General features: G+C 46.8%; 4 protein-coding genes across 8 annotated transcripts in view; 1 reads left to right on the top strand and 3 right to left on the bottom strand.

Annotated features, from left to right (window-relative positions):
* Positions 1 to 741, bottom strand: part of bfsp2 (beaded filament structural protein 2, phakinin) — a 5,833-nt gene extending 5,092 nt beyond the window's left edge. Inside the window, exons 1-2 of one of the 3 annotated variants that reach the window (XM_076022161.1) lie at positions 646 to 741; positions 1 to 102 (exon numbers count right to left, since the gene is read on the bottom strand). The exon at positions 1 to 102 is cut by the window's left edge and continues 518 nt beyond it. The gene's annotated coding sequence lies outside the window, so the exon portion shown is untranslated. The other 2 variants (XM_076022160.1, XM_076022159.1) reach the window with 2 other exon arrangements.
* Positions 742 to 1,584: 843 nt separating this feature from the next.
* On the bottom strand, positions 1,585 to 4,246 carry ccr9a (chemokine (C-C motif) receptor 9a). 2 transcript variants are annotated; one of them, XM_076022157.1, is made up of 3 exons: positions 4,107 to 4,246; positions 3,159 to 3,243; positions 1,585 to 3,063 (listed from the first exon to the last, which is right to left on the bottom strand). In XM_076022157.1, exons 1-3 carry the CDS (start codon positions 4,229 to 4,231, stop codon positions 2,020 to 2,022), a joined length of 1,254 nt encoding a protein of 417 aa, XP_075878272.1. In that variant the 5' UTR covers positions 4,232 to 4,246; the 3' UTR covers positions 1,585 to 2,019. The 2 variants fall into 2 exon arrangements, with proteins under 2 accessions (XP_075878272.1, XP_075878273.1); XM_076022158.1 differs by having other exon boundaries at positions 4,124 to 4,226.
* Positions 4,247 to 5,126: 880 nt separating this feature from the next.
* Positions 5,127 to 8,454, bottom strand: LOC142885564 (elongation factor 1-alpha-like). 2 transcript variants are annotated; one of them, XM_076022155.1, is made up of 8 exons: positions 8,295 to 8,454; positions 7,147 to 7,329; positions 6,783 to 7,051; positions 6,409 to 6,699; positions 6,199 to 6,313; positions 5,860 to 6,116; positions 5,420 to 5,654; positions 5,127 to 5,335 (listed from the first exon to the last, which is right to left on the bottom strand). In XM_076022155.1, the coding sequence occupies exons 2-8, from the start codon at positions 7,325 to 7,327 to the stop codon at positions 5,220 to 5,222; spliced, it is 1,464 nt and encodes a 487-aa protein (XP_075878270.1). In that variant the 5' UTR covers positions 7,328 to 7,329; positions 8,295 to 8,454; the 3' UTR covers positions 5,127 to 5,219. The 2 variants fall into 2 exon arrangements, with proteins under 2 accessions (XP_075878270.1, XP_075878271.1); XM_076022156.1 differs by having other exon boundaries at positions 6,783 to 6,962; positions 7,184 to 7,329.
* A 733-nt stretch (positions 8,455 to 9,187) lies between these two features.
* ttc19 (tetratricopeptide repeat domain 19) overlaps positions 9,188 to 10,000 on the top strand; it is a 3,694-nt gene continuing 2,881 nt past the window's right edge. Inside the window, exon 1 of the mRNA XM_076022154.1 lies at positions 9,188 to 9,326. Coding sequence (XP_075878269.1) covers positions 9,232 to 9,326 — 95 coding nt within the window. The 5' untranslated portion in view covers positions 9,188 to 9,231. The remainder of the gene's footprint in view (positions 9,327 to 10,000) is intronic.

Genomic DNA, 10,000 nt, shown 5'->3' with positions numbered 1-10,000 from the left:
GAAACATGGCTGCCTTTTGTTTGTGTTGCTGCTCTGTCGAAGCCTTTGTCCCCGTGGAAACGCAGCGCTGAGTCAGCGAGGGGCCGAGGGTCAGGAAGGCTCCTGAAACACACACACACAAAAACACACACGCACGCACGCACACACACACACACACACACACACACACACACACACACACACACACACAAAACTGTGTACATGATATAACCACATCACACCAATCACTCAATCACAGCAGAAGTTTGTTTTAACGGGGAGTCAATTGAACTGTCATTTCACAGTAAAGCGTGTATGTACGTTTATGTATGTTTAGAGGGATCGATTGAGACACTTAAAACATCCATCTGTCTGTGTGTCACCGCTTCGAAACTGACAGCAGCTGCTGTTTTGTAAATATAAACTCTCAACTCTGTCCACTCTACTGCCATTGCTGGACACCTGCGTTGCATTTCTGGCCGTCACATAAACCTGCAGCGTGAAGACAAGGTTTTTTCTCAGTGTCGAGCAGCAGAGGAATCGAACGGTGTCAGTGAAAAGTGTGGTTGTGCTAAGCTAACTGCTTCCTTTGCTTATAGGTTAGCACGTCGTGTCATTTTATGGAGGTGCGATGAATGTTTGTGAGGCTTCAGGTGTTTCACTCACCTCCACGGTGACATGTGACCTGCTGGACTGGCAGAAGTTTGTTCTGCCGTCCTCATCCATAGCGCTGGTGCAGTTCCCAGTCATTAGTTTGAGCCCTTCCTTTCAGCTGTCAAAAACTTGTCTTCTCACATACACACACGCAGACACACACGCGCACACACACACACACACACACACACACACACACACACACACACACACACACACACACACACACACACACACACTGATTCAGCTGTTTGCTGCTCAGTTTCCAGTAACACCCCAATGGTTTCTCTCAGACTGAAACCAGAGGTACCAGAGATAACATAGCTGCTTGCAGACATCAAAGGCAGGAGGCGCAGAACCAGGGAGCCTCGTCACGCTCGCAGTGTCGGTCCAATCTCAGCAGGATGTGGCTCACGTCAGTCGGCCGGTGAAACTTCCCCACCATCTGACAGTTGTGACCGCACGGCCGCTGCCTCATTGACTGTGACGGAAAAGCAACTCCTGCTTTGTGTTTCCCTTCAACCCAAAAGTCGCATAATGACTGTCCACTATTTCAGCCAGTGTGTGTTTGCGTGTGTCTTTGTGTGTACGTCAGTTGGAGCTACTGCGACTGTAGAACCGAAGTAGTCGTTCACCATCCTAGGTATTTATAACGTGCACCAGTGAGACATGTTTACCAATCGGAAGCCTGAACGATGACACCTGTTCTGAGACAGATCCTGCACTGTCTGTCTGTCTGTCTACCTGCTCCCATCTCTTCCTGTTTTGTTGTCACACTGCTAATCACACACATCGGTGTATCTGTGTTTGTGTGTGTGTGTGTGTGTGTGTGTGTGTGTGTGTGTGTGTGTGTGTGTGTGTGTGTTTTTTTTTGCAGAACAAACGTTGAGAAACAGACAGGATGTGAGAACGGCAGCGTGTGTGCGTGCGTGCGCAATAAACTTCCTCCTGTTTTTCACACTCACACAGACCTTGGAGGCACTTTAATGTTTTTTGTCACGCTATCAGTCAGACAGACATTCAGAGAAACAAAGCGACAGACCGCCAAGGTTCTTCCTGCAGCGTCCGTTAGCATCCGTTTGCAGCTGCGACGTAAACAAAGTGCTGATGGAGAAGCCGATCACACTCCAGTCAGATGACTTGTGCTGTGATGCATTTCCTGTTTAAGCAGGGTGATTCAGCGTCTAATAAAAACAGAGGGGTCAAATGATGACAAGTGTTTTTTCCTTTCCCTCTTTCGCCGACACAGAAATCTCCTTGTCCACTTTCATCATTTGCAATATTCTGAAATAAACCGAAAAGAAAAAAAACTACTGAAGCATGAGCAGCAGGTCCTGACAGAAAAGAAGGCGACAATGTCATCTTCTGGCATCGCCGCTCGGTGTTCTACAGCGACAGGGCCTGCGATGTTTCGCTGTTGGAGCTCCGGGGCGACTTACTGAACTGGACCTTGAGGGCCGGCCGGCGGCGACAGATACGCAGCAGCTGCAGCACATCGTGGCGGAAGCGCACACCCACAAAGGCATAGAGCAAAGGGTTGAGGCAGGCGTGCGTGTAGGCCACGCCCTTCAGCACCTGCTCGGCCATGTCGATGCGTTTAATCTTCTCGCAGTCTGCGGCAGTGGTGTTGGAGACCTGTGCCGCCTGCCCCACCAGTATGCCGTTGTAGGGCAGCTGAGAAGCGATGAAGGTAGCCACCACGGCCAGGATGACCCGCATGGCCTTGTGCTTCTGGAAGTTGCGCGTCTTGAGCAGCTTGGCGACGATGACGCTGTAGCAGAAGGCCATGACGATGAAGGGCAGGCAGAAGCCCATGGTCACCTGCAGCGACAGCATCAAAATCTTGTTGCGGTTGCCCAGTTCGGATGGGTAGACCATCCTGCAGTACCGGTGGCCGTCCACCTCGGCCGGGGTGGCGAACATGAGCTCCGGGACGGTGAGCAACGAGGCCACGAGCCACACCCCCACGCACACCACTATGCTGCTGCGGCGGCGCTCCACCCGTGAGTTGTGAGCCTTGGTGGTCTGCACGATGACCACATAGCGGTCGATGCTGATGCAGGCGAGCAGCAGCATGCTGCTGAACAGGTTGACCCTGTAGAGGGAGGCGTTGATCTTGCAGAGGGCCGAGCCGAAGCTCCAACCGCTGGACGCATCGACCGCCCAAAATGGCAGCGTGACGAGGAAGAGGAGGTCGGCCACCGCCAGGTTCAGCAGGTAGATGTCCGTCATGGTTTTCAGCCGCCGCTGGAAGTTCAGGTAGATCCAAACCACGGCCAGGTTACCGAGCCCGCCCACCAGGGCTATGATCCAGAACAAAGGTGGCTCGTATTGGCTCCGGAAGAGCCGCAGCGACTGCCGGTCACACATCAGACTGGGGTAGTCATAGTCCTCCTCAGTGAAGGTTGAGATGCTGAAGTTGGACGGGTCCTGTCAGGAAACACCAGACACATTGAGTCACCTGGACAAATCTGCACTGGGTCTGAGAGCAGGTCTGACCTTCAGCTGGACATGGGGTTTGTTACCTCTGTGGTGAAGATCGTCATGTTGTCATCCATGGCAGTCCCCTTGATCAGGCTGTGTGTTCTGTCCAGGGGTTCATTCAGTGACCTATACAGGAGACACAATCACATAGCTGAAACATTGTGATGTCACACTGACTTGAGGCTGCTTTGACATTGCTGTGTGAAATCACAGTGTGAACTGGTACTCTGATCTTCTCCCTCAGGCTGATCACTGACATTGAAGTGGAGTGGTGTTGTCAGCTCTCCCTCGCTCTCTCTCTCTCTCTCTCTCTCTCTCTCTCTCTCGCACTCTCTCTTTCTCTCTCTGTTCCTCTCTGTCATGAGTGATGACACCCGTCCTGTGACAAGTTGTTATTGTGGTTTTGATATAGTCTCTCTGTCTCTTCAGTTTCCTGCTGCCGCATTTCATGTACAAATGGGCAAAAAATTCAAAATTTCTATTACAGAGAAAAAATGTTAAATAGCAGCATTTACTCTCTCTCTCTCTGTCTCTGTATATATATTTATATTTATATATATATATATACATGTATACATATATACATATATATACAGTATATATATTTGTAGATAACTTGTAAGGTAACTTGTATTACTCTTATGATGTATGAATAAATTTGGAAGTATTGGAAATATTAAATAGAAATATTAAGGCTGACTATATATGTGTGTGTGTGTGTGTGTGTGTGTGTGTGTGTGTGTGTGTGCACGCATAAATCAATCAATCAATCAATCAATCAATCAATCAATAAATATGTATACACACATAAATATATATATGTATATATATATATATATATATATATATATATATATATATATATATATATATATATATATATATATATACATATGTATTTACCTATCAGTGCACAGTATTATTAAGTTATCCATATGATTAATTAAAAACACTCTTTAAAGATTTTTAGCACAAAAAACATGAAATACCCCTCAGGAAGACTCACAGTGCGATGCAGCGTCTCACTCTTTCTCCCCGTTACTATTGAACTCACACTCAAAACATTAGAGAGTCTGGAGAAGGTGGAGCTGTTATGCCATCTACACATCTCCATCCACTCAAAGCGCTGCCACAGAGGAGGGGGCGGTTTCGGTCAGCTGACTCGTGCTTGGCCAATACAGACACTCCACTCCTGTCTTCTTCTGTCAGTTTTCACTCTTCACTTTCCTCCCGTGGTTGATGAGAAAATGTTCCTGTTGAGATCCATCTTGTATACTGTTTTTTTTTTCCAGCACTGAGAGTGGTGGGGGTTTGTCTATACAATATCCCTGGACATCCTGGACAAGATGCCATTTTATCAAAGTTCCACTGATTGTCACATTCCAAAGGATATGAAATTTGTCCACCATATTTGACCCATCCCCTGATGGACTTGAGCAGCAGCAGTTGTGCTAGCTTGGGAATCATTGTGTGATCTAACCTCCCCCGGTACTAATACTTAGTGCTTTGACTGGCCATGTGCTCCCCATTGTTCTTGCCTCTGCTGGACAGTGCAAGTCGAGAACCTCCATCTACAGGAGGAACAGGAACTTTGCCTCAACAGGCACAACGTGAGAATTACACTGCTCTCAATGTCCGTAAAATAATCCTGGACCAATTGTAGGTGGTGTGGAGTCCCTTTGGCTTGAGGAGCCGTCAGATATGTTGATGATGGTTTAGTTGGTTGTGGCGGGGGGTTTTTTTGTGTTTTTTTTTCAACAATCTCCTTGTCACATGTTATGATCGTTGTGAAAACAGGAATTTACCACATCGCGTGACTGCATATTTAAGCAGCACAATGTGGCGTGACAACCTGTGGCCACACACACAAGCGCACTCACACTCACTCAAACACACACACACACACACACACACACACACACACACACACACGCACATGCATGAATGCACAGCCGACTTCCTGTCATACTTCCTGTTTATGAAAGACAGCAGCAGAAAAGTCAAAGAAGTTTGAACCAGAAACTTTTATTGGTCACTGGTTGAAAGACAGTTTAATTGAAAACTGATGAGTGGACACAACACATTGGCTGTCAGAAGTGACATCACTTCTTCTTTGTCTTGCTCCCTTTCATGCAGCTTGAATCTTCTTTCTGCTTGGTGACTCCTTTGATCACGCCGACCCCCACTGTCTGCCTCATGTCACGGACGGCGAAACGGCCTGTAATCACACAACCAAAAACACACACTTCAGTCCCTCCTTCTTCAAGCGTTGGCAGTATTTAGAGTCTAACCCTGGACTCACCCAGTGCTGGGAACTCCGTGAATGGCTCCACCACCATGGGTTTGGAGGGTATCAGCACCACAATGGCAGCATCTCCAGATTTGATACACTTGGGATTATCCTCCAGCTTCTTTCCGGTACGCCTGTCCAGTTTTTGTTCGATCTCTGCAAACTTGCAGGCAATGTGAGCAGTGTGGCAGTCCAATACTGGCTGGTAGCCGCTACGGACCTCACCTGGGTGGTTCAGAATGATCACCTGGAAGCAGAGAAGAGCCAGTCACAACAGATAATTAGCACCCATCCAGTTTTTTGCCCACACTGTGATTGTACCACTGGCCCAGAGTTTTGGGGTCTCATTAACATGCTGAAAGTTGTGGGCTTTTTTTGGGCACAGAACTTGAAACGCTGAGCAGAAGAGCAAGGCTGCAGGTCCAAGGCTCCAAGGGACCCAAGAGACCAACCTGAGCAGTAAAGTCCGCTGCACCGGCAGGAGGGTTGTTCTTCGAGTCCCCGGCCACCATACCCCGCTTGATATCTTTGACTGAGACATTTTTGATGTTGAAGCCAACATTGTCTCCTGGCTGAGCCTCTGCGAGTGACTGGTGGTGCATCTCCACTGACTTCACTTCTGTGGTGATGTTCACAGGGGCAAAGGTCACATACATGGTGGGCTTCAGCAGCCCTGACTCCACCCTGCCGACTGGCACTGTCCCAATACCTGGATCCAAAAAGGAGAGTGACATTCAAACTCACACACTGACACTTGACCCCCATAAGAAGAAAGGCCAACACCAAGGAACCTCCGATCTTGTAGACATCCTGCAGAGGGAGCCTCAGAGGTTTTTCGATGGGTCGTTTTGGTTCCTGAATGGTGTCCAAGGCTTGGAGTAAGGTGAGTCCTTTGTACCAAGGTATCTGAGGAGACACAAGAACAATTTCACAAAAAACATCTTCCAGGGACTTCAGGAGGGTGAACAGTTAACAAGGGGACAGGAAGTGATGTCACTTACCTTATCTGAGCTTTCAATCATGTTGTCACCTTGGAATCCGCTGATTGGAATAAAGAGCACTTTCTTCGGGTCGTATCCGACCTTCTTTACGTATATTTGGAGCTCCCCTTGAATCTCCCCAAATCGGCTGTTACTGTAGTTCGCCAAGTCCATCTTGTTGACGCAGACAATCAACTGTTTGACGCCCAGCGTGTAGGCCAGCAGAACGTGCTCCCGGGTCTGACCGCTGGGGGAGATCCCTGTCTCGAAATCTCCAGTGGCGGCAGACACGATCAGCACAGCACAATCGGCCTGTAGCAACATCAACAGTTAGCGACATCTGCTGTCCAGACAACAAAGGGACACAGTCAGTTTGTGACTGACTACAGCATCACCTGTGAGGTTCCAGTGATCATGTTCTTGATGAAGTCACGATGTCCTGGTGCGTCGATGATAGTGATGTAATATTTGTCCGTGCAAAACTTCCAGAGGGCGATGTCGATCGTGATCCCGCGCTCACGCTCTGCCTTCAGCTTGTCCAGCACCCAGGCGTACTTGAAGGAGCCCTTTCCCATCTGTAAGCATAGCAAACGGATGCCTGGCAGTGAGTCACACTCACCTTTAGAAAATGCAAGACCATGTCGACCTGATGACTGTGACTGCACTGCACCGGTGTCACCCCGTTATGTAGCTGTTGTGGTCTTTGTCTAGTGGTTATATTGTGGGGGTGATCTGTGATGTTTGGTGTTGTGCTGTTACACTGTGACTGTTGTGTTTTCACTGATGCCAGTCTGACCTCTTCGGCCTCCTTCTCAAACTTCTCAATGGCCCGTTTGTCGATGCCTCCACACTTGTAGATGAGATGACCGGTGGTGGTGGACTTCCCCGAGTCCACATGGCCGATGACCACAATGTTAATGTGAGTCTTTTCCTTAGGCATGACTGTACACACACACACACACACACACACACACACACACACACACACACACGTTTTGGAAATCTCAGAATGAATCAATTTAAAAAAGAAAGGAATTATAAAGCATTTTAATGTTCCTGAAATTGAAACTAGTTGCTTTTGACATGGTGAGCTACAGTGCCGCTGGTTAAAGAAGAAGCAGGATACCACCCAGTTGAGTTCTAGTCTAACCGGCCAAACTGGTCCTGGCCTAAAATCTTCATCCTCCTGCTGATGTTGGAGCTGTCCCGGACACAAGATTTTTTTTCCCTCGGCGGAAATCACACCCCATATTCATTTGATTGGTCGTTGCAAAGACTCTCACTTCTACCTTGAGTGCTCCACCTTTGGTGGCTGGAGGATAATCATGTTGATTATCCTCGCGATACGTGCTATAGGCAACAGTTTACTTTAAACAATATGTAGCGTCTGTGGAAAACAGAAAGCACAACTCTAGATCAATTTCTTCACTCTTGTTTTTAAATTTTAGTTCTGTTATTCAAGTCCGCACTGTTTTTAGAGTGGTTCGTTCTTATGGTGAAGCTTTAAATGTTTTTGTTGTTTGATGTTTTTACTTTTCATTTCTGCTTTGTTAATCATTTGTACTTTTTTCCTGGCCACAAAGTTGGCAAAACACCCGAGTTTGTTAACTGCATGCATCCAAAAGTAGAAAAGAAACATTGCGTCGACCAATCAAAAGAGTTTGGGGCGTGGTTATGCCTATTTCCTTAGTTTTGACACATTTCACTCTATTATATCAACTCACGGTTTTTCTCTTTTAAATTTGAGCAAGTAGTAATAGAATCTTTCCTTAACGTTGAGAAAAAATGTTTTTAAACAAGTTTAAAAAAAACATTTCTTGCTTTTGTCTGGTTTTGGCCAAAAGTTCACGGTGAAGATGAGCAGAAAGGATTTCTCGAAAAGATCAGGAGGTGAAAATGACTCTTACCGTGTCACTTGTTGGCACAGAGCTCCAGGTGACTGAGTTTGATGAAGAGGGTTTCCTTCTTCTTCCAACTCTCTTTTATGCACCAGCCATCTCCAACCTCCAACCAATCAGCGCTCACCCCACTGGCCAATCATGTCCTGCCTCTGTCTGCACGTAATAGCCTACAACATTTGTCTTTCTTGATATGCAGGTTGTGCAACCAACAAAATGCCAATATACGAAAATACGTCCAGTGCCCTGTGATTACTTGGTTTTGCAGAAGGTGCCTCTGGCTGCACGTAATAGCCTACAGAATGTGTCTGTCTTGACATGCAGGTTGTGCAACCAACAAAATGACAAAGGACCAAAATGCAACCTATGTCCTGTTATTACTTTGGTTTTGCTGAACGTGTCCAATCACCTCCCGGAGCCTGGACTTTCTTTTGAAAACAAAAAACATAGAAAAGGCAATAGATTTGTATCAAAAGGCATATAGAATAGAATTAAAAGATTCCTGATTCCTGATTGTCCTGTTTCCTGCCTAATTCACAATTAACTTCTCCCAGCAGTCACTGTTAATAATCAGATTTTTAAAGGCAATACACAAGCCGGTCATCTCTTCGCTGCTTTGGTCAATGGACCCCCCCTTGCCAAATCAGATTATTATTGAAATTAAGACCAAAGTCCAGGATTCAGGCTGACCAATCAGAGTGTGGCTGACGATCATCTGTTTTTACCTGATAAAACTCTTAATTTAGAACCTCACAGAATTAAAATCATAGCAGCAAATATAATATCAAAAACATAAGTGTGCTCGGTCGAACGTTCCTGTAAAATGAATCCAGTGTATAAACGTCTGTGAACTATATCAAAAATAACTCTTGCCTATTTCCGCCGATTTTCTTTTGAAGGCGCCAAGTATAGTCACGTGTTTCCGTTCGTTATGTAAACAGTGAAGATGGCGGCTCCCTGCGTACGGCGAACTGTCGGTCAGCTGATGAGGTCCCGGTTCAGCTGCAGGTGGAGCGAGCTGAGACACATATCAGCCGGGAGGTGAGTCCTCCTGACCCAGATCACCTGTCAGTCAGTCAGTCAGATAGCCAGTCAGCCAGTCAGTCAGTTAGATAGCCAGCCAGCCAGCCAGTCAGTCAGTTAGATAGCCAGCCAGTCAGTCAGTCAGTCAGTCAGTCAGTCAGTTAGATAGCCAGCCAGTCACTCAGTCAGATAGCCAGCCAGCCAGCCAGCCAGCCAGCCAGTCAGTCAGAGAGACAGTCAGTCAGTCAGTCAGGCGGACAGACAAATATGTGCTGTTTGTCTTTTCCGTGTTTGCTTTGTGGTCACTCAGTTCAAATGCCTTCACGCCGACACAGAAGAGTCAAACCGTGACATCTGGTGGACAGTTGTGAGAAAACATGTAAAAGGATTCCTCCACGTTTCCGCCACCGGGGCTACCAGCAACCAGTGTCTCTCTCCTGTCAGCAATGACAATTTACTTCTGCTACAAGATATACTTTTGCCTCAGTCACCTGTTTTGTGACGTCACAAACGGCACTGGTCCCGTTCCTAGATTATTTTTCCAATCATATTTTTATTGATTTTTTTCATCAAAAAAAAAAAGAAGATAAGAAACAAAACAACCAAGGCAGGGTAAACAGCCTTAGAGTTAACCACAGTACCCCTCCGTCCCTTCCCTACTTTCTACACAAATTCTTGTAATGTCGAACTAA

Source organism: Nelusetta ayraudi, unplaced genomic scaffold, assembly GCF_046127955.1.
Source record: "Nelusetta ayraudi isolate G7.1 ecotype Tasmania unplaced genomic scaffold, CSIRO-AGI_Nayr_v1 ptg000011l, whole genome shotgun sequence".
Taxonomy (NCBI): Eukaryota; Metazoa; Chordata; class Actinopteri; order Tetraodontiformes; family Monacanthidae; genus Nelusetta; species Nelusetta ayraudi.
The sequence above is the reverse complement of the archived record's forward strand: the minus strand, read 5'-3'. Positions and strand labels throughout refer to the sequence as shown.

What these genes read in the sequence shown, in the direction of transcription:
- LOC142885564 (XM_076022155.1), bottom strand. Translation starts at nt 7,327, where the DNA reads ATGCCTAAGGAAAAGACTCACATTAACATTGTGGTCATCGGCCATGTG. An exon ending in TGATTGAAAGCTCAGATAAG is followed by an intron (nt 6,314 to 6,408) that starts GTAAGTGACATC and finishes GTGTCTCCTCAG; the next exon opens with ATACCTTGGTACAAAGGACT. An exon ending in CACGGAGTTCCCAGCACTGG is followed by an intron (nt 5,336 to 5,419) that starts GTGAGTCCAGGG and finishes GTGTGATTACAG; the next exon opens with GCCGTTTCGCCGTCCGTGAC.
- ccr9a (XM_076022157.1), bottom strand. Translation starts at nt 4,231, where the DNA reads ATGGAGATGTGTAGATGGCATAACAGCTCCACCTTCTCCAGACTCTCT. An exon ending in ACTGTGAGTCTTCCTGAGGG is followed by an intron (nt 3,244 to 4,106) that starts GTATTTCATGTT and finishes TCTCCTGTATAG; the next exon opens with GTCACTGAATGAACCCCTGG. An exon ending in TGACGATCTTCACCACAGAG is followed by an intron (nt 3,064 to 3,158) that starts GTAACAAACCCC and finishes GTTTCCTGACAG; the next exon opens with GACCCGTCCAACTTCAGCAT.